The 21574-nt window shown below is 60.2% G+C and overlaps 1 protein-coding gene across 8 annotated transcripts in view; it reads right to left on the bottom strand.

The window, feature by feature from the left end:
- Positions 1 to 74: 74 nt before the first annotated feature.
- PLEKHG5 (pleckstrin homology and RhoGEF domain containing G5) overlaps positions 75 to 21574 on the bottom strand; it is a 45643-nt gene continuing 24143 nt past the window's right edge. For 2 of the 8 annotated variants that reach the window (XM_072975503.1, XM_072975507.1), the window contains exons 3-22: positions 10224 to 10353; positions 9074 to 9176; positions 8642 to 8702; positions 8209 to 8300; positions 7615 to 7751; positions 7202 to 7347; positions 6451 to 6645; positions 6191 to 6379; positions 5767 to 5862; positions 5025 to 5075; positions 4478 to 4627; positions 4017 to 4127; positions 3724 to 3873; positions 3466 to 3603; positions 3192 to 3311; positions 2505 to 2637; positions 2298 to 2413; positions 2009 to 2202; positions 781 to 1557; positions 76 to 514 (exon numbers count right to left, since the gene is read on the bottom strand). In XM_072975503.1, the coding sequence (XP_072831604.1) occupies positions 505 to 514; positions 781 to 1557; positions 2009 to 2202; positions 2298 to 2413; positions 2505 to 2637; positions 3192 to 3311; positions 3466 to 3603; positions 3724 to 3873; positions 4017 to 4127; positions 4478 to 4627; positions 5025 to 5075; positions 5767 to 5862; positions 6191 to 6379; positions 6451 to 6645; positions 7202 to 7347; positions 7615 to 7751; positions 8209 to 8300; positions 8642 to 8702; positions 9074 to 9176; positions 10224 to 10353 (3099 nt within the window). In that variant the 3' untranslated portion in view covers positions 76 to 504. Of the gene's footprint in view, positions 1558 to 2008; positions 2203 to 2297; positions 2414 to 2504; positions 2638 to 3191; positions 3312 to 3465; positions 3604 to 3723; positions 3874 to 4016; positions 4128 to 4477; positions 4628 to 5024; positions 5076 to 5766; positions 5863 to 6190; positions 6380 to 6450; positions 6646 to 7201; positions 7348 to 7614; positions 7752 to 8208; positions 8301 to 8641; positions 8703 to 9073; positions 9177 to 10223; positions 10354 to 16106; positions 16227 to 17735; positions 17812 to 20652; positions 20899 to 21032; positions 21189 to 21574 lie in introns of those variants that run through there. The other 6 variants (XM_072975505.1, XM_072975508.1, XM_072975509.1 and 3 more) reach the window with 6 other exon arrangements.

Raw genomic sequence — 21574 nt, 5'->3', positions numbered from 1 at the left:
CAAGTCTTTATAAAAGAATCAAAAGCTCAATAAATATGCAACTTTACACAGAGCCCAACCCAAACCTGGGGTGGCCTTCGGGACTGGGAGGGAGGGAGGGGGTGAGGGCAGGGAATGTCCCATTTGGGGCCAGATGAGGGGGAGGTGGGAAGGGCTGCCGAGGATCCCAGCCCTGGAGCCCAGCCTAGAGGATTGGAGCTGATGACTTCAGGGAATATGGGGCAAGGGACCCTGCCTCGGCTGGGGGCAGGGAGAAGGAGGCAGGCAGGTTAGTGAAGGTGGCAACTGTAAGGGGTTCTGGGCCTGGGCCTCTGCTGAGCCCCCTCCACTTCCATCCAGTCTGGCAAAGTGCAAATTGGGCCCCGGGGGCGGTGGCAGGGGTCCTGCCCGGCACTCTGGCTCGTGCACACATAAGGCAGCAGCTGGAGCAGGGGCCGGCACACCCCGGGAGACACGCTGTCTGCTGTCCCTTGGTTAGTGGCACCCTTAGGGGCCTCCCTCTGCTCAGACCTCCCTGCAGGGGAGAGGAGGGGAGAGACAGTCCTTCCTTGGCTAATGGCATTCAGAGGGGCTTTAGCCACCCTCTCCTCCCCACCGGAATCCTCAAGCCCCTTCACCACTGCCCACCATGGACATCCTCACCGAGGTGCTCGGCTCCCTATCCCTTCCCCAAATGCCACCTGCTCCCAGCCATGACAGTGCCCCAACCACTCCCAGGACTCAGTGCCCCCAGTGCCAGCACTCAGCCACCTGTCCTCCACCCTAGGCCAGGCCACTCACGAGGCAGTGAGGGTGGAGTTAAGCAGCAGAGTGGTCCTGATTCGGTAGAGCTGGGCCAACGTCAGCTTCCTGTGCTGAGCAGAGATCCCCGGTGGGGGCTCAGGCTGGACCCTGGGCAAGGCCCCTGAGGGCAGCTCTCTGCTCCTCCTGATGGGTCCTTCAGGCATCCCACTTGGGCAGCTGGCTCCACCATACAGCTCTGACAGCCTGGAGCCACTGCCAAGGCCTGGTGTGCCCTGGTAATCCCAGCTGGGCCCAGCTTCCTGAGAGGAGCCCTGAGTCCTGGTGCCAGGGGCAGGAGCAGCCAGGCAGAGTTCTGACAGGCTGCGGCTGGGGGCTGGGGGCGCTCCACGGGTGGCGGCCCCTGACAGCAGCTGGAGGAGGCTGGCCTCGGATTTGGACTTGAGCAGGTGGGGCAGACAGGGCAGCAGCTGGACAGGAGTGCGGCGGCGGAGACGGGGTGAGGGTGGGGGTGAAGGACCTTGTGTTAACTCTGGGGGCCGGGGTGCTGGCTCCACCAAAGGGGCTGGGGCCACAAAATCTTGCAGGGAGGTGGGGGAGAGGGTGCCATAGGCAGAGTCCATGGAGCAGGAGCGGCCATCCACCGGGCCTAGGGGCAACAGGTCGCTGGTGGGCGTGACAGATGAGGCAGTGGTGCTCAGAGAGGTCTCGTCTGACTGGGAGCTGAAGGGGCCGCCCTCGAACTCAGGAGAGGACAGCATCTCCTCAGGCTCCACCACCACCATGGCCAGGGTCTCCGTGGAGCCGTCAGAGGCACTGTGGGACCAGGAGGTGAGTCAGGACCTAGACGGCCTGGTGCAGCCCAGCGCTGGGCCATGTGGAGGTCTGCGGTCTCTGCCTTCCTGGAGCTCGAGGCTCAGAGATAGCCAGCAGGTAGCACACGTGCCCACAACACAGACATCAGTAATGGTGTCAGTCATGACCTTGGCACTCTCCTGCTGTACAGAGTCTTAGAACCTTCAGCTCAGCTCCAGGCAGCTACCACCAGGGGATCAGAGTTGGCACTCAAGTTAAAAAGTGTTTACCATCCTCGCCCCTGGACTCCAATGTGAGACAGCCCCCACCCGCACTGAGTTCATATCATGGAGCTGTTCAGAGGAAGGGGACATGATGGGGCCCTTCCCAGTGTTAGTGACCTTGGGGTCAGGAGTCCTGGGCTGGAGTCCCTGCCCTCTCTGGCCTGCTGGGCGGTCCCAGGCAAACATACCAGTGCTGGGAGTCAGGGCTGCTGCTGCTTTTGCGCAGGATGGTAGGGGAGCTGGCAGCCGAAGTGCTGCTCTCTCCTCCTTCCTCCTCGTCTTCATCCTCCTCCTCCTCCTGCTCATCCTCCTCCTCTTCTAGGCTCTGCAGCTGCTGCTGGCTGCCTGGGTGCTCCTGTGCGCGCAGCTGCTGCAGCTGGTTCTACAGGTGGGGGCACGTGGGGGCAGGACAGGTGGTAAGCAGCAACCCCCACCAGGCCACCCTGACTGCCTGCCTGCCCACTGCTCTGCCCTCACCTGGGCATTGTAAATGGCATCCAACCAGCCACGACACAAGGCCTGGCCGCTGGCCTGGAACGTGTAGGCGCCCACAGCGCTGTGGAACTCATTCAGGTAGATGAGGAGGAAGGAGCCTGTCAGGAAGGGCTCGCATCAGTATCAGCTGAGACCATGTCCCCTGCCCATCACAGGCCCTGCCCAGGGGCCCAGGGTCGGGCGCCTCACCAGGGTCCCGAAGCTCCCTACACACAATCTTGTCCACCAGCAGTGGCGGCCTGATGACCTTGGTCCTCTCGGCCTTCTTCACTGCCTTGGTCACCAACAACAGGTCCGTGAAGAGGAAGCAGTACACATCCATCTGTGGGGGGATGGGTGGGCAGGGGGAGCAGAAGCCAGAGATCAGGGGCCTTAGGCAGGGACCCTCAGCCTGTCTGTGCAACACCTTCCCTTACCCTGCCATGAACCAGAGAGTAAAGTCAAAACGAAGAACCAGACGATTCTCTTTCATTGAGCTGTATACTCTGCTTGTGACTTATTTCAGTTAAGTTTACATTAGCGAGGAAAAAGGAGGTGATTTTAAAATCATGATTTGCAGGCTCTGGGCTACATAGTGCCTGAAAACTTTCAGCTCAGTAGCAAGACTCTGGGCTGTTCCTGCTCACAGAAGGTGCCCCCTCCCAGGCACCTGATGGGCTGTGACCCTGTTGCTGTATTTGTAGAGTTAACTGCAGCAGGTAATCATCCCTCATATGATCGTAAAGTCACTAGCTCTTGAATTGCCACCCAAGTGACTGGGCTGCTAAGAACCATTGACTGGGGGCCCAGGAGGTTCTGAGGAAGGGGCGGTCCAAACCCAGAGGGCAGGAGGGGGTGGGGTAAAGGCCCTGGGTGTGGGCTGGTCCCTAGGGTCACCTTGCTGTCCTTCCCCTCCTTCATCCTCAGGCTCCCTTCCAGCAACAGTTGTCGTGTCTCCTCAGGGGAAGCGCCGGGGATGGGCGCTGTCAAGTCCAGATGCAGGAATTCCTTCAGGAGCTGGTGGGGGGGGAGGCAGGTGTAGGAGAGGTCAGGTCTGACTCCTCATGGCAGCTAGGGGTCCTCGAGTGGGATTCCCAGCATAGCCCCTGCCTGCTAGTGTAGCCCTTCCTCGCTCCCAGCAGGGCCAGGGACCCCACACGACAGCGCCCACCTTGTCCACCTCGTCGTTGTTGCCCTCCACCGCCTCGTAGGCGTCAATGCGGCTCACCACGGCCGCCAGCCGCTGCCGCTCCTGCCGCTGCCGCATGCACGCGTTCACGTGGTGGATGAAGCGCTCCACGGAGCCGATCTGAGGGCGGGCCATTGCAGTTCAGGCCCAGGGGCGGGGGGACAGGGGAGACGGGGAGGAGGCAGGGGGTGGAGCACCCCCTGCAAGTCGGGGAGGGGCTCTGCCCACCGTCCCAGTTACCATGGTGACGACGGCCTCCTTGGCGCGAGGCTCGTCTGTCTTCCTCAGGACCGACTTGAGCAGCAGCGGGTACTTGGTGAGCCGCTGGTGGGGCTTGGCCAGCATATCGCTCAGCTTCAGCCGCTGGCACTGCTGGTGCTTCTCCGCCCACTGCGGCAGGGGGCGGGGGCGGGGCTCAGGGCAGGCCCCGCCCCACGCCGAGGCCACGCCACCACCAGCGCCCGCGCACCTGCCGCCCAGGTGGGCCCACGGTCCTGTGCGCCCGCCCCCCAGAGAGCCCAACCCGCCCTCACCGTGACGTAGGCCCGGAAGAGGTCGTTGTCGCGCAGCAGGCCGCGCATGTACTCCATGCAGCCCTCCTCCTCCATGCAGTATCGGATGTAGGGCTTGAAGAGGGAGCCGAACTGGCGCAGGGCGGAAACAGCACAGCACCCGTTACGGTGCGCTCCCCGCCCGCTGCGCCCTGCACTAGTTCTGCCTTACTACACTCTCGTGACCACCCCAAGCGGCAAACTTATTATCTGTTTTCCACATGAAGAAGCAGCCTCAGCGAAAGCGTTCACCCTTGGCCAGGCAGCAAAGGCACAAGGCCGGATGGGGTTCAAACCACGGCGACCGACTCGGAATTCCTTGACTCCGACCACTAGGGGTCATGCGGGAAACTGGTCCGGGGGGAGTTGGGGTGATGGGCAGATGAGACAGGTGCCCCAGCCCTGCCTGGGTGTGCCCTGCCTTTGTCCGACTTGGCCCGTACCATCTTAAAGCCTTTGAGGAAATCCCCGGGCTGCAGCAGCGCCCGCGTGCGCCGCGCCTTTTCCAGCACCGGCACCATCACGCTGCCCCATAGCCTGCGGTGCAGCCGCGCGATCTCCGGGATGTTGCTGAACAGGCGCTCCGCCTCCACCTGGGGGTGGGGGTGGGAGGTGCGCTCGGCCCCGCCCCTCTTCCGAACCTCGCCCTTGCCCATCCCCACCAGTTTTTTCGTCCTTTGCCCCTCCCTGCCCACTGAAGCCAGGCCTCCACCCCTCTCTCAGTCCACCCATTAACCCCCTCTACCCCTTCAGCCCCTCCTCATTCCTCCCTCTGATGACAGGCCCCACCCCTCGCGTGTCATTCATTGGCCTTACCCCCTGGCCTCCCAACCCTTTCTTCAGCCCCACCCCGAGGCCAGACCCTACCCCTCATCTTCTCCACGTGTTAGCCCCACCCCTGCCCGGCCACTCCTTTGCTTCAGCCCCTCCCCTATCCCCGAGGCCAGGCCCCAGGTACCCTCCTGGTACAGCCCTCCAGGCCCCGCGCACCTCACACAGCAGCCCCGACTCTTGCAGGTTCAGGAGGCAGCACAGGAACAGCTGTGGGGGCAGGGAGCGCTGCAGCTGATCTGGGGAGGGGGGCCCCAGCCCAAGGCCCCACCCAGACTCTTGGGCTCCCCTCTACCCCTTCCTCATTCCTGGAGGCCCTGAGGCAGCCTGAGGCAGAGAGGTTCACCCTTTCGAGAAGACCCAACCCCCATGGCCCATCTGGGGGTCCCCCTACCCAGGCCCCACCTGGAGAGAAGCTCTGCCCCTGCAGTCACACTTGGAACTCTCCCTCCACCTCTGCCCTGGCTCAGTCTCTGAGTTTCTGCCCTGAGTGTGCCTTCCTTGAAGCCCCAGGCCCCGGACAAGTGCTCCCCCCAGGCCCAAGTCCCTACACACACCCCCAGTGCCTACCCATTCCGTCTCCACGTCTAGGGCGTGGGCTGCTGGGCACCTGGCACACAGCAGGTGTTTAGAAATAGCCGTTGAATGAATGAGTGAAAGGATGAGGTCTGTGTTAATTGGGCTCAACCTGGTAAACTTGCCCGAAGCTCCCTCCCAAGGTGCCCCGGCTCTTGAGAATCACCTCCACCCCAGAGTGTGGCTTTCTTTACTTTCCTTCCCCTTTGTTGCTGGGCACCTGCTCCTTCTGCAGAGGCCAAAACTCTGCTCAGGAGCACCCAGAGGAGGCCATGGAGGGCAGGTAGATTGGGTGGCTCTGGGCCGGTGTTGGCCCCACACTCACGTTGGTGATCACCCGCAGTTTCTTAATATAGGAAGCCTCCGTGTGCAGGAGCTCCCACACTGCCTCCTGCTGGTGGCACTGCCGCCGGGTCAGCTTCTGCGGGAAGGGCAGGGTGTCATCCAGGAGTCTGGGTGTGCGCCGGGATGGGTGGAGCAGGGGGAGGAGAGGGAGAAAGCCTGCAGAGAACCTTTTACCCAGTTGAGATGCAGAGGCCCCCAAGTTCTGGGCCCTCCTTGGCCACTATAACAGCCAAGTGACACACTACATTTTCACATTGCCTGAGTTTCTCCCAAGTGGGTTAATGATGACAGGCTGTCCCATGGAACATCCTGTCTCTGAGCTGTAGGAAGGGCCCCGTGAAGCGGGGGGGATAACGTCCCCCTTTCCCTGTGGTGGGAGGAGAAGGGCTGCGGGTGGCACCCACCTCATGCCCATCAATAAGTTCCCGCCAGCTGTCCTCCAGCCGCAGGCAGGCATCATCCTCGTCCTCCTCTTCGTCCCCTTCCTCCTCCCATGAGTCGTGGTCAAAGCGCAGCCTCCGGGGCAGCCTGGGCAGCCCGAAGAGGCCATAGGCGTGCAGCTTGCCCTCCAGCTGCTCCATCTTGTCCACCTCCTGAAAGGAGACCCATGCTCAGGGTCAGGGCCAGCCAGCTCCCCCAACCCATGGCCCATGGGACCACATACCCGGCTGAAGGCGCTGGTGCTAGGGCCTGAGCTGAAGAAGCCACTGAAACGACTGGCTGCCCGGTTCTTCCAGCTGTCGCCACCCCCACTGCTGCTGCTGGGCAGAGAGCAGCTGGAAGGCGTCAGGGGCTCCTGCCCAGGGATGCTCGCCTCCCCCAGAAACTCCGACATGTTCTTGCGTCGGCGGCCAGGGGCCTGGTTGGAGAGCAGTGGTCAAAGCCAGGTCCATCCTGACCCCAATGGGTTCTGGGACCTCAGGCCAGCCTGGGATGTGGGAGTCTCTGCACCCCACACCCTGGGATGCCACCTCTCCTGTGATGTACACATGCTCTGGGGGCTGAAGGGTCCAGACAGATGCAGCTGGACCACCCCCCACCAGCCGCCAGCATGAAGCAGGTAGGGAGAACACCCAGAGTCACACACACGTGGATGCACATCGAAGCCCAGGTCCAAAGGATCCCAATACACACTCATGAACACAGTCAGTGACACGTGAAGGCTCACTCCCCACACAACGTCTGCTTAAACACACACACACACACACACACACACACACACACACCTTGGACAGGCACTAGCAGACCCTCCAAGACAAGACCCATCACCTCAGGGTATGGTTAGATCCAGAAAGGGCCCCGTATTTGCAGAGCCGGCCCCAACTCATAAGGGGAGATGAAAGCCCCAAGAGAGGCAGAAAGGAGCCCAGGTGACCTCCCCTCTGGCCCCCAGCCCTGACGCAGCCCCTCCTTACCAGGATGTCCAGGCTCTCCCGGCGGCTCTGGGGATCCACACGCTCCTGGGTGGGGGGCCCGGCCCCGGCTGGCCGCAGGATTGGCAGACTCAGGGACTTGGAGTCCTTCACTCCCTGCTCCACCTTACCCTCGTCCCCTGGCTTGGCTGAGGTGGCATTAGGGGATAAGTAGAGGTCCTCAACACCCAGGTCCAGTGGAGGAGGGGGCCCCAGTCTTCTCTCCCCACAAGGATCCAATCCGAGGTCCCAAAGCCCCGCCCCACCAGCACCAGCCACCACCCAGCAGAGACACCTGTATGGTAATGAGCCGGCTCAAGGCCCAACCAACAGGAACCTGAGCCTGGGAAGAAGTGCCCATCTCCAGGGGGCCTAGCCAGGCCCCAGCAGCCCTGCCTGCCTAGTCACCTGCTCACCTTTGACCCGCAGGTAGTGTCCCCCGAACCTGTAGGCCTCAAAGGTGAGGGACAGGGGCGTGTTGGACTGATCCAGGTAGATCTCCACTTTGCCCAGGGCAATGCCCTTCCTTTCAAATACCGGCAGCAGCACCTCCCTGCCTCAGGACAGGAGGTGTATAAGTTGGGGGCACTCACATGAACCCCCATCCTACCCAAAACTCAGCTTCATCCTGCCTTCCCAAAGGAAAAGACACCCATGGGCTCACATACAGGTGCATGCACATACACACTTGCCCACAGAGGTTCACACGCTCCAGCACGCGTCTGTACATAAACCAACACATGTACACCCCCAGACATTCATGTCTACACCCCAGGGCAGACCCTGTCCCATGCCCATCCACACGTGTCCCCCTCAGGGCCGTGTATGCCTGGGCTGGAAGACACACAGCACCCAGGCCCTCACACAAGTGTGCACACCACATGGGCAGGGTGCCTGCAGTTGAGGGACAGCCCCATTCACAGGCCACCACACAGACACCCACAGTCATACCTGCAGAAGCCTGCACCTGCCTCCCAGTCCCAATCCTCCTTGGCCCCACCAAGCCCTACCCCAGCGACTTCTTCTTCATGGCTGGTACAATCTCCGTCTCGATGTCCACGTTCAGGTCAAATTTCAGGGTGAAGCACTCCTTGCTTGGGTCCTGAGAGGACATGGGTCTCAGCATCTGCACGCCTTGTCCCCTACCCTCCCCACTCTGGGTCCCAGATGGGAACCCCTGCAGGTAATTGAACCAGGGACCTCCCAGGGAGGCCCCCAGCATCCTTCTGGCTAGAGGCAGGAGCTCCCAGAGTACCCCCAACCCGAGCTAAGGTGGGCAGGGCTTGGCCGCAGGGCTGGGTGGAGAGGGAGGGACATGCTCACTCCAGAGCCCATCCCTGGTCCTGGAATTCAGAGCAGACAGGTCCAGCCTCGGGAATGGAAAGGGCCCATGAAGGGCAGAGGCTGTCAGGAGCCCGCCCTGCCAGCCTAGGGGCTCCTTACATCTGTGTGTCTCCTCCTAGCTTTCTTCTTGGAGAGTTTCAGGCCTGTGCTCTTCCGGTCCCTGCAAGGAAACCAGTGAGGGCAGAGGTTGGAGGTGTGGGTGGGCCTTCACCAGGGTGGGATGTGACTGGGTCCCAGCTGGCTGACAACACCTTGCTGGCCCTAGGTGACCAGGTAACCCAGGCAAGCCAAGGCTCACAAGGGGATGTGCGCCCTCTGGTGGCCAACCCAGGAGCCACACTCAGTGGTACCTAGTCAGGTGGAGCCTGATCCCAGAAGCCCTGGAGGAAAACCCTAGGGCAGCCACGGAGTGAGGGGAGGAGAGGAGCTTCCAGTCAGCTCTTCTGGAGCCTCCGGCCTCTGGATCTGTGATATGAACCCACCCCTGAGACGCCCCCAGGTGTCTGTTCGGCCTACCAACCCCTCACCTACCCCTTGCCATCCACAGAGCCCTCCTCCTCCTCCTCCAAGTCCGCTGCAGGGCTGGTGCGCGGGGGGCATGAGCGGGTGGACACGTTCCGAGCCAGGACAGAGCCTTTGGAGTAAAGTGGGAGTTGGGTTGTGAGCGCTCCCTCCCTGGTCCCCTCCTTAGCCTTCCAACGTGGCCGTCTCCGGAGGGGCCACAGCCTGCTACCGAACCTGGACCCCCTCCAAACTAGACAGGGCCCACAGTTCTGTGAGGAGAAAACCCAGTCACTGCTTACCATTTAACCACCCTCAGACTCAAAAGGACACAAGGGAGGAGGGTACAGCTCAGTGGCAGAGTGCATGCTTAGCGTGCACGAGGTCCTGGGTTCAGTCCTCAGTACCTCTGTTTAAATTAATTAATTAACTAATTAATTAACCCCCCACCTCAAAAAAAAAAAAGACACAAGGCCCTGGATGACAGCCCAGGTGATGCCCTGCCCCAATACAAATCCACCTGTGGCCTCAGTTTACATGTCTATAAAGTAGAGATAAGGAAGTTCTGCCTCTGGGATCCTTGCAGGAAGGGACCAAAGTCCATGACTCTTCCTTGCAGGTATCCCCCTACCTCACCCAAAATCCAGGGGCCCTGGCTGAGGGGAACAGTCCTTTTGTTCCTCTTCCCAGCTGGGAAAGGAGACAAGGGGCTGGCACTTCTGGCCAGGCCTGGTGCCTGTAAGCCACCCCAGAACAGCCAGTTGGCGGTGGGCCTGGGCCAGGCGCCTGCTTGGCAGGAGGGGTTTCTTGTTTCCTGCTGCAAGTTCCTTCCAACCTGCCCACCCCCACCACCCTGCTCACTGGCAGCATGGCTGGAGAACCTGCCCAGAAATCCCCCAACCTGAGGACAGGAGGGAAGGGGGCCTTCTCCACGCTGGCCCGGGCAGGACAGGGACGTGCACTGGGTGGAGACAGGCCTGCCCTCGAGCTGGGGTGGTCCCTAGCTTTTTCTTTTGTTAAAAGAACTTCTGGAACAAAGAGGACAGCAGCGGGCTTAGGTTTCATCATTTACAGTCGACTCTTCTGATGGCCGGTTGTGGTTCCCACAGTTACCAAGACACTGTGCCCCAGGCAGGGAGCTGGAGGGGCTGGGCTGGGCCGGGCCCCTCCCCATGCTCACCTTGGGGGGGCAGGTCGAAGCGGACGTGTCCATCATAATGCATGGCGCTGTGGAACTTGCTGTCACAGGCCTCACAGAGGTTGAGGGGCCCCCGGCGGTGCAGCTGCTGGCAGTCAGCGTGGTGGCATACCTGTGGAGGGGAGGGGGGGTTGCACTGGGCCCCACGGTGGCAGGGGGAGCTGTAGGTCGCCGTACTGTATAGTACGCAGGGCTCCTCTTCATCTCCAACCAGCCAGTCCCCACGGGGTGCCTGTGCTTATGCACGTAGCCAGCCAACGTTTCCCAAGCACCTGCTAGGTGTCCCTTCTCGGGGATGCAGAGAAAGCAAAGCCCTGCCCACGAGGAAAGCGGTGCCAAGGGGGAGACTTCGAGTAGGCAACCACAAGGTGGGTGTTACTAGGGCCTCTTCCAGAGTGCGAGCAGGAAGGGCACCAAAAAATGAAGTTGGGGCTGCCATTCGGTTGGCCCAACTCAGTGTTGGAAACAGAAGGCCTTCCCCTCCTCTGTACCCGGGCCTCTGCTCTCAATTTTATGACCTGCCTGGCCCCTGAATAGCTGACCCTACCTGGGCTTCTAAGTCAGGGCATGAAGTGACCCCAGACTGGCTAGATCACCCCAGGCTACTCTCATCCCCACCCCATCTCACCACCACCACTACCACCACCATGACCTCCCCATCTCCTCCATTCCCCAACCATCCCTAACTCACTCCCCACTGAATCTACTGCCTACTTTTCTAGGGAAACGGAAGCCACCAGAAGTCCTGCCTTCAGCTGTGGGGGCTTCGTCCTGCTCCAGCTCCAGGCCAGCCTTCCACCGAGATCCCCGTGTCCAGCCTGAGTCTGGGGACCCCACTCGGCACCCTCTCATCCACGTCATCAGGTTTCCCCTCTCCCTGGATCGCTCCCACGGGCGTTGGCACACATCTCCCCGGCTCCCGCTCCATTTTCCTCCTTCCCTTTACAGCTGAACTCTGTAACCTGGGCGTCCGCACACCACTTCCTGTTCTCTCCACCCCTTATCCTCTATTTTCTTTTTCCCGACTTTTTTGTTTTAAAATATTCCAAACCTACAGAAAGGTAGAAGGAAAGTACAATGACACCCAGACACCCTTCTAGCTTCCCCAGTTGTTCAGATTTTGCCACGTCGTCGGCTCACAACCCGCCTCCCCTGGGAGGAAATCATGACATCACCCGAGCACAGACATTCTCCAACCAAACCCCGGTACCACGGTCACACTCTGGCAACAGAGCAGTGATGCGTAGTCCACCTGGGGTCTACCTTGGCGTTCCCCCAACTGTCCAAGTAATGTCCTTTATACATTTTCCTCCCACGGATGATCCAATCAAGGTTCACAAGTACATTTGGTTGTGTTTGTTTATTCCTTTAAGAATGAATGCTAAGGGGGGAAGGATATAGCTCAAATGGTAGAGCACATGCTTAGCAAGCACGAGGTCCTGGGTTCAATCCCCCATACCTCTACTAAAAATAAATTAATTACCTCCCTCCCCCCAAAAATTTTTGTAAAAAGAATAAATGCCCCCCCCTTTTTTTGGTCTTTCATGACATTTATATCTTTGAAGCAGCCAAGCCAGTAGTCTGGCAGAAAGCCCTCCCCGTGGATCTGTCTGGGGGTCTCAGGCTGAGCATTTGGGCAGGGACGTGAGAGAGCGGCCTGCGTCCCCCTCAGCATGCCCTGGTGCCAGATCCTCACTGGGGGATCTCGCTGTACTTTGTAAAGTCGCTTTTCCTCTTTGTAATGAGTAGGTCACCTGTGGGGTGACGCTCTGTGATAGCCCGTTCCCCAGCAATCCCACACTCCAGGGCTTTAGCTCTTTCGGATGACTTCTGCCTACACCTATGATCACTGCGATGGCTGCATTCAGAGGTTTTCTAGTTACTCCATTCTCCCTCAGGTGCCCTCCCATTAAGTCTCCGCCCCCTCCCCAGGTCCAGGGCAACATCCGTGGGTCTAAGTCCACTTGTCCATCCTCCTAGGACCCAGCATTTGACACCACTGGTCTCTTGGAAACCGCTTCCTCCTCGGTCCCCAGGGCCCGTGCTCTGCTGGTTCTCTCACCTCCCAGCCCCCTGCCTGCTCCCTGCCTTCTCCCCAGCTGTGGACCCTTCTCATTTTTACCTACGTCCACCCTCCAGTGACTCCACTAGTCTCATGCTGAGGGCTCCCAGAGTTAAATCTCCAGTCGGGACTCGCCCAGGACTCTAGGCCAACCTTCTCCATCCTCCCCTCGGAGTCCAACAAACATCTCAAACTTAAATCCTCTGCACGGGAGCTCCTGACCTTTTCCACACGGCTCTGTCCATCCCAGTAACTGGCAACACCTTCGCAATGTAATGTTATGGGTTGGACTGTGTCCCTCAAATAGACAGTTTACATCCTAAAACCCCAGTGCTCTGAATGTGTCCTTATTGGAAACAGGGTCATTGCAAATGTCATTAGTTAAGATGAGGCCATGCTGGGGCTGTTAATCATACAGTGTAGACAGTGGAGTAATCTTATGACTGGCGTCCTTATAAGAGGAGAGACACGGAGACAGGGACACTAGGGAGCAGGCCATGTGACAATGGAGGCAGTGGTTGGGGCATTTACAAGCCAAGGAGCCCTGGGGAGCACCTGGAGGCGCCAGAAGCCAGGAGAAGCAAGGAAGGGTCCTCCCCTGAAGCCCTCAGAGGGAGCACGGCCTGCTGACACCTTGATTTTGGACTTCCGGCATCAGAACTGTGAGAGAATAAACCTCGGTTGTTCTAACACCCTAACTTGCCACAGCAGCCCACAGGAGACCGACACATGGGGCTAAAACGCTTGGGGTCACCAGCGATTTTCCTATTACACCCTGATCCAGGCAACCAACAGCTTCTCTTGGTTCCACCCTTAATAAATACCCATGGCTTCAACCTGGCCACCCTCTCCAGGCCCCCTCAGTCCCTGGCCCCAGCTCCCACTGGCTCTCAGCAGGGTTACAAGGCCTCATGGCTGCTCTCCTGGCTCCAGCCTTTGACCCCAGTGTGTTCTCCGTGAGAGGCTACAGTGGACCCGGTTCAAAGAGGAGTCACACATCCTCCTCCAAACCCTGCAACTGATTCTCATCTGCGAGGCTGGGGACCTCGGCCTCCCATCCTGCTTTCCCATCCTGGCTCACACTCCCTCCAAGCCTGCCACCAGCCTCCTGCTTCCTCCATCTGACATGCTTCTTTAGCCATGCCCCACCTCTGAGCCTTGCCATCTGCTAATCCTTCAGCCTGAAATGCTTTTCCGCAGATACTGAAATGACCAGCTGCCTCCCTTCCCACAGATCTTTCCTCAGAAGTCACCTCCTTGCCCTTCTACAGTTTCCTCTTCTCCACACTCCCTGCCCCGCCCTCCTTTCTCTCCTTCACACTTTCAACCCATGGACAGTCATGTGTGTGTGTGTGTGTGTTACACTTTGCTGCTTCCACACCCCATCAGTCAGCCCTGCAAAGACAGCAATCTTTGTCTATCCGATCCACTGCCCCATCTCCAGTCCTAGCCACTCAATAAATACTGGTTCGATTATTAAGGAGCATGATGGAAGATCACTGGAGACTTTGGCCAGGGAAAGCCCCAAGAGAGATTTTCAAGACAACAGACAGAATGAGGATGGTCTGGACAGCAGAGAAAGTGACCGAAGAGAGGAGAGAGGTGGAGATTCAGAGTCTGATCATTTATAACGGGGTCGAGTGCCCGGGGCTGCACTGAGGGCTCCTCATCCCAGGAGACAGGGGCTATGACTGTATTTTACAGAAGAGGAAAGTGAGACTCAGAGAGGTTAAGCAACTTGTCTAAGGCCACACAGCTAGTGCAGCCAAGCCTTGAATCCAGGGTATGTAGCTCCAGAGCCCAGGTTTTCTCCACATTCACACCATCTCTTGGGTAGTGGAGAAGGGAGAGAGGGGCAGGGGCAGCTGGCTTCAGGTCAGCCTGGGAGTCTTTGGAGACAAGAAAATCAGTTTGATGCTCGCTGTTTTGGCTCTTGCGTCCCCTCCACTCCTCCACTAGACAGAAAAGGGGATGTGGACACAGAAATGACAGCTGGCAGGGGGCAGACTGGGGAGGCCACTCGCTCCCGGGGGGCTGGCTTCTTGGGGTTTGAGGCAGGGCTGAAGGGCACCCTTCAGCCAGAGCAGCTGCTTCTATCCTTACTTGATCTACTGCTAAAGAAGGTGCGAAAGCTCCGACACTCGCCACAGCTCTGTGCCCCCGTCCCCGCCCACTCCTCTGCATCCCTAGGTGCTTCTGACAGGGCCTGGCTTTGCAGACGCTGGGACCCCCTGCTGCAAGCAGCGCCTCCTGACAATAAATCTGGGGGAAGCATGTGCCCTTCCCTTCCAGAAGCAGCAGGGTCCGCCAGTTCAGCAGCCCTCTTACCCTGTGTCCAGCCTGGCACAGGTGCCCTTCAACCCCTTCCAGGACTCTCTCAATTTCCCTGACAGCTTCATTTTCCCAGTCCCACCCTTGGCACTGGGCAGTGGGGCTGTAGACCCACAAGTTACCCAGATCCTGGCCTCACAGTGGGGGAGCGGGTAACACAGCAGGAGCCATGCTGGGTTGTCAGGGTTCTGCAGGCGGGTCTCTGGGACCCTTCCAGCCCAAGTCCCTCACTCCGTGCCACAGTCTTGCTTTTCAAACAATCCAAAATACAGACGGCAGATCTTACACAAAGATTCCCTCCTTATGGCAGACTCAGCATTCAACAACTATTTATCAAGCACCTACTATGTGCCCTGCCCCGCAAAGACACTGGGCTGGAGAGACTCAGGGAGATCCAGTCCCCATCACGGCGTGGGCTCTGGTTACCACCACGCCAGCTCCTCTGCCTCCTCTTCCTGCTACTATTACTATTCACAGTAGCGCTAAAACTCGGGACAGGAGCCAGGGCCCGCTGGCAGCTGACCTCCTCTGCTTCCATCCTCTGAGCAGCCCCCACGCTCAGGGACACCAAGGGGGTCCAGGTGAGAGTTTCCTCACTTAGTTCAGCAGGTCTGGTTGAGAATGAAGCTTCAAGAACGCCAAGGGAGAACCACTAGCCCAACTGGGAGGCTGAGGCTGGGACAGGCAGAGCCTGCTCACGCTGTGTCTCCTCCCCACGCACCTCACACCGCCATCCCCAAACCCCAGGGTCTCCACAGCTCCCTCCAGGTTTGGGGCATCTCCCCAGTCCTAAAACAGAGCAGCCCCTTCCCAAAGCCAGACTCTTGGACACTTTTGCAAAGACCCAGGGTCTACTCCCTGCCTCCTTGCTGCCCACCATGCCCTCCCTCTGAGGGCAGAAGCACCCCTGACAGCCGGGAGGGACAGTAGGGTCCAGGGCCCAAAGTTCCCAGGACTCAACCCAAAGAGGGGAGAGTCCGCCGGATGGAACTGCCAGGTCAGACTGCATCTCCAACGGTGGAGAGTGGCCCAGGACTTTAAAAACAAGAGAGGGGGCCGGGCTCTTTGGGGAGCACGGTCAAAGCTGACTCCCACAGGGATGGGGGCACCAGAAATCAGTCTTCCTGGGTCACATCAGGGTGGCGGCTAGAGGCAGGAGTAGGAGCGGTGTAGGCAGGGCCTGGGCAGAGGAAGGAAAGGGGGAGGGGTGGCCCAGTGCAGGGCCTGGGATCCACAGGTGTGTCCGGAGTCAGCCCCAGACACAAAAGGCCAGGGCTCGGCGGTCCCCTCCGCTGACTGGCCCCCTTGGTGGAGGGGACACATCTCAGGCCTCCAGGCCTCCCCCCGCCCCCCGCCCCCGCGATGCGCAGCCCCGGGAAGGGGGCTCGGCTGCCGCGCGCCCCATGGCTTAGAGACGCGCGAAGGAGGCAGCACGCACCCGCCGCCCGCGCCGCGCCCCGCCCCGCGCGTACCTGGCCTTCCCCGTCGCGGCCGCGACCCCCCGCCCGGCTGGGCTCTGGGTCCCGGGAGGGCAGCCTGGGGCCCGGGCTGGAGGCCGCGCGGCGCCCGGAGACGCCGGGTCCCGTCCCCATGGCGGCCGGAGGAAGCTGCGGTCTGCGCCGCCCGCCGGACAAAGCGCGGAGCCCCGCTTCCTGCCATTGTGCGGCCGCGCCCGCCCGCCTAGCGCGCCGGGACCCCAGGGGCCGGGGAGGGGGGGCGCCCCGGGCCGGGAACACCCTCCTGCCTGCCAAGTCACAGGGCCTTTCCGCTCTGACCCTCAGCTGTAGCGCAAAGGCCCCGGGCTCAGAGGTTCCCTCTCGGACCTCCTCCCTCCCCCAGGGGAGTTCCTTGGATGCTGGGGACAGGGCCCACCCCACCGCCCCGTCTTGACTAGGGAACCCCGACCCCGCCCAGGCCCGCAGGCGCCCCACTCTCCTCGGACCTGTACCCCACCCCCAACGAAAACATTGAGGCACAGAAGGTCCCTCCTGGCCGAAAGGGCATCTTAGCTCCTTCCCTCCATCCTGGGGACTCCTGCCTCAGAGCCTCTGCCCCACGGTGACCTTGTCTCCCTCCCCAGAGGGAGCTCCCTTAATGCTGGTAGCAGAAGAGGGGTACCAGACCAGGGACATATCCCTCTCCAGGCCCTCAGAACTCTGTCCCTGTTCAGCCCCAGGGACACCTGCCTCTGCTCTGATCACCAGCTTTCCCACCAGAGCCACACATCCGGCGCTCAGAGGCCCTCATGAGGGTCATCTTAGTGCCCACTCACAATCCAGGGGAACCCTGCCTCAGAGTCTCAGTCCCTGGGGGATACCTGCTCCCACTACCCTCCTCAGTGGTGCTGGCAGAGGAGCGGGGGGGGGCCTAGCGATCACAGATGTAGGTGGCAAGCGGAACGCAGGTGTGTGGGGCAGAGAGGGTAGTACTTTGGGAGGAGCCAGCAGTTGGGTGAGACAGTGTCAGGTAAACCCCCCGCAGCCCAGCTCTGCTTTCTGCCAGGTCCCTGCTGCTCCAGGCTGGTCCCTCCTGGCTCAAGGCCTCACGGCTGGTTCTGCGTGTCCTGCCACCAGGGGGCGCTCAGCAAAGACTGAGAGGATGCCCACCAGGATTGGGGTGTGGGGCTGGGGTCCCCACTGTAGCTTGTCAAAGCACTTGTACCAGGAGGTGGAGGCAGGCACTATTATCCTCATTCATTACGCGGGGGATAGAGTGACATAAAAGTCCACAGGCAAGACTGACACCCAGACTTCTGACTAGGATTCTGGAATGGCCTCCCTACGGCACTCCTCAATGCCCATGGGGGCAAGGGACATTGCTATCAACCCGCCCACCCCCTAGACAGCTCCTCCTCAATCTGGTCTGTGAGGAAAGAGGGTGGGCGAGCGAGGGTCTCGGAAGGTTTCAGGGGGAACAGCAATTTATTCGGGCCAGAAGGTTTTGAGCAAATCTGCTCCCAAATCCCAAGTCATCCATTGTCCCCACCATAGACAAATCTTTTGAAAACTAAAACTTGATCACATCACTCCCCTACAAACCAAACCCTCCTGTGGTTTCCCATCTTGCTTAAAATAAAACCCCAGCTGTGGCCTGGCTCCTACCTTGCCTGCAGGCCGGTTCCACGTGGTGGTCCGCTGTGCTGGCTTCCTGCATCCCCACGACTCACCAGGCTCGGCGCCTGCACCTCTGTTCTCTGTCTGGAACAGCATGTGCCCCTGATCTTCCAACAGCTGGCACTGAGCCCCAGTTTAAATGCTATCTCCCCAAGGAGCCTTTTAACCTCCTCTCAAAATAAATAGCCCCTTACCTTGGAACTCTCAATCCCCTTAAGTTGAATCATTCCCTCCTAAATATCTATTACTACCTGAAATTATTTTATTCTTTTGTTCACTTCCTGATTATCACTCTTCCCTGCTAGAATATCCTCTCCAGAGGCCAGGGGTCTCGGCTGTCTGGCCCACGCTTTGTCCTCGGCACTCAGGACAGTCCTGGCACACCACAGGTGCTCAGTGTAGGCCAGATGATGAATGAAGGCAGAGAAAGGGCTTCATGCCAGAGAAGGCCACTGGAGCAGGGAAGGTCTTGGCCAGGATGTCCCTTCCTATGGCCAATGGTCAACAAAGCCTTCCCCACTGCCTGACCACAGGCTTTTTCCTTCTTCCTAGCATCCAGGACCTTGGCCTGCTGATGCCAGGCAGGTCAGTTCCCACCTCAAATCCTGCTGGTGTTGCCCAGGTCCCCTACTGCTGCCCCCAAGGCCAACAGCTGAGCATTCTGAAGTGCCAGGCCTGTGCCAGATCCTGTTCATTCTTCTCAAAGACCATAAGGAGGAGATACTGTTATTCTCCCATTCAACAGACAAAGAAACCACAGTTTGGAGAGGCAGTGATTGGTCTTAGCACACTAGCTGGTAAGTGGGGAAGTGGATGCCCATGCTTTGGACCACTACCCCATGTGCCTTGGGCACGGGGGGTGGTGCAACAAGAACAGTCAAGTGGTGGTTTGGGCAGCAGGGCCTTGAGGTCCACCCCCTTGGGGACAGGGACAATCCCCAAGCCCACTGGCCTGGGGTAACCAGGTAGCATCAAGTGGAGACCACCAGGGCTGGACCAGGGCAGGTCACTGGGGGTCACCTGAGTGACCAGGTCCTGGCCATCCTTGAGTCATGCTCCTGCTTGGGTCTTCCAGTCAGGGCTGGGGATGCTCCTTAGAGGGCCAGGGTCCTGCTGTCCCAGGGCCAAGAGTGCAGGGTCAAGGAACCTGCGGGGTAGGGGAGAAAAGGAGCCCCAGGCCCCCTGCACCAGGGGAGGGAGGAGGCCTCGGTAGGCTCTGAGGTTCGCACCTCCTCTCTGCATGAGGGAGCTGAAACAGCCCATGCGGAGGCCCCAAAGGTCCTGGCCTCTGACTCCCTGGGGAGGGGCCCCTCCCCAGCCCAGCCCCAGCTCCAGGCTCATGAGTCAGGATGGGCTTGTTGAAACTGATACCCAGAAACCAGATGCTCAGGCTGATGAATAATGGAGTCTGCAAGGCAGGAGCCCCCTCCCACTACCGCCCAGCACCACCTCCCCAGCCCCAGAAAAGCAGAGGCCTATGGGCATCCCCTCCCCCACGACGGTTTGAGGCCCCAGCCTGGTCTGCAGCGGGGAGGGAGCTCCTTGTCAAGGGGAGGTCACAGGTCTGGGCCAAGGTCTGGGGCCAGCTCCGTGCTCTGTCCACAGCGGACTGGCCTGGAACCAAGAGTTGGGGCTCCCTGGCTAGAGGGACAACCCTGCCCAGGGGGCTCCTCAACTGAGCTAAGCTCCCCTGAGAATCTACCAGCCCCAAGGCCCCATCTGGCACCTTGGAAATCCAGGGGTGGAGGCTGCATGTGTGGGCAGGTCAGTCAGCCAGGGAGGAGCCAGCTCTGCCAGGCTGCTCTCTTGCTCCCAGCAGCCCACCTGGCTCCTCCCTTCCCCTAGGCCTAGGTTCTGGCATCCACCTGGAGGCCAAGCCTGCCCTAAGGCCCTGCCCTATAGAGAAACTCTCTGCAGGACAGTCCCACTGCACAGGCTCCAGAAGCCAGTGAGGCTCCTTCCTCCTCAGGGAGCCATCCAGCGGGGACCCGTGCTAGGGACAGAAGGAAAGGCTGTGGTCCATGAACTTCACCTCCTACCCAGTCCCTGCACAAACGTACCAGACCCTGGGGCCCAGGATCCCAGCATAGCAGCCTGAGCCTGAGCCTGAGCCTGGCATCTCTTTTTTCAGAGCCATGTAAAAGGCTCCTTGCGAGAGAATGGGGGAGTGGGCACATGCCTGGGTTGCAGAAGACCTGCTTCTGGGGCCCACCTACCCCTCTTCTTCTCCCCACCTGTGCAAGGAGGGCACTAGTCAGTTCTCTAGAATCTTCTGTCTAGGGATGACTGCTGGGGCCTAATGTGTGTCAGAATCTGGCAAAGGCAGAGTAAAATCCTCCTAGGGACCCCCAAATCTGGGGAAGGTTACGGACGAATTTGTAGGGTCCCAGGTGCTCTCGGCCAAAGTTTTTCATCAAGGCAGGCCAGGGCCTCTCCTGGCTTGGTGGGTCCTTTCCGTCTCCTTCCCCAGCAGGGGCCAGGCCAGAGCCAGGTTGCCTGAGGTGCAGACTCTCGCGCCCCCTGCCGTCCTCGAGAGGACTTTCAGCCTGGCACCGACTCCGACGCCCAGCTGGGGCAGGGTCGGTGAAACCGCCTCACCATGCCGCGCCAAAGCCCTTTCTGATCCCCTCGCCCCACTGGCAGCCCTCACAGCTGGGCTGGGACCCTACAGACACCTCACGGCCATATCGCCCAGCCGACCCCACCCTAGAGTCACTGTGGATGGCGGGCGCTTGAGCCCATTCCACTTTCAGGTAAGTGGAGGTAGAGCCAGTGGCGCCCAGCGACATCCACCCGGAGGCCTAGGGCTGCGTAGGATCCTCCACCCCGGGTTCTGTCCATTTATCCCATGGAGAGTCCTGGCAGCCGGACCTCGTCCGGACCCCAGCTTCCCCGTGAGACTCACCTAGGAACATGGGTCTCCTCTCCAGCGGCTGGGGCTCGGGACAAGACTGGCAAAGTCCCGAGGACCCCTCAGGCCAAGGGGGCGCGGAGCTGCGGGGCGGGCTCAGTCAGCAACGCGCCGGCTAGGGGCGCGGGACGTAGGGGAATTACGGTAGGCCGGCGCAGGCGCTACCACCTGGGCGGGCCGGGACGTACCATCCGCGCGCCCGGCTGGGACCGGGGAGGGCTGGGATCCCGGGAAGGGCCCGGCGCCCAGCCCGGCGGCCCGGGAGGGATGGCAGGGAGCCCGGCCGGCGGGCGCTTGGGGGTAATCGAGGGTCTGGATTGCGGGCAGAGGGGAGACAGTTGTCACTGCCCCTGAGGGGGCTGCCCTTTACAGACCTGCGAAAAGTTCAAAGTCCTTAGTCTTTAATCCGGGCTTGAAGACAGACGCTCATCCGCCTTGGCCAGCGAGAGGAGACACCCGGGGTCCAGGCGGAGGGACCGGCAGGACCAGCCCGCCCCGGGAATCGTCCCAAGCCAGGCTCGCTTCCGCTGGATTCTGAACTGCGCCTTCCACGGCGCCTGAGAAACGGGCCCGCCTATCTCCGTGCCTCCCTCTTTATTCCTGGCCCACGCCTAGCACGCAAAGGGGGCCATTCCACCCTTTGGTGGTTCCCAGCAGCTTGAATTTAGAATAACTGCGCTCAGGACTGGAGGTGGAGGTGGTGTTTGGGGATACAGGGATCCCACTAATGAGGCAGGATCCTTCCCTAATTACCACGGCGATAAGGGCATGGTTGGGCTGGGGCCTCAGGAGCCTCAGGGTCCAGGTCTACCTGCATTTTCCCAATTCTAGACCACCTCCATCAGGCTCCTCACCAGGCCTGCTGGAGTCCCCTCCTAGTGGGCACCACCCTCCTAGACAGCACTGACCTCCCTGG

This window comes from Vicugna pacos, chromosome 13 (assembly GCF_048564905.1).
Source record: "Vicugna pacos chromosome 13, VicPac4, whole genome shotgun sequence".
Classification (NCBI taxonomy): domain Eukaryota; kingdom Metazoa; phylum Chordata; class Mammalia; order Artiodactyla; family Camelidae; genus Vicugna; species Vicugna pacos.
This window is presented reverse-complemented; position numbering and strand designations above follow the sequence as displayed.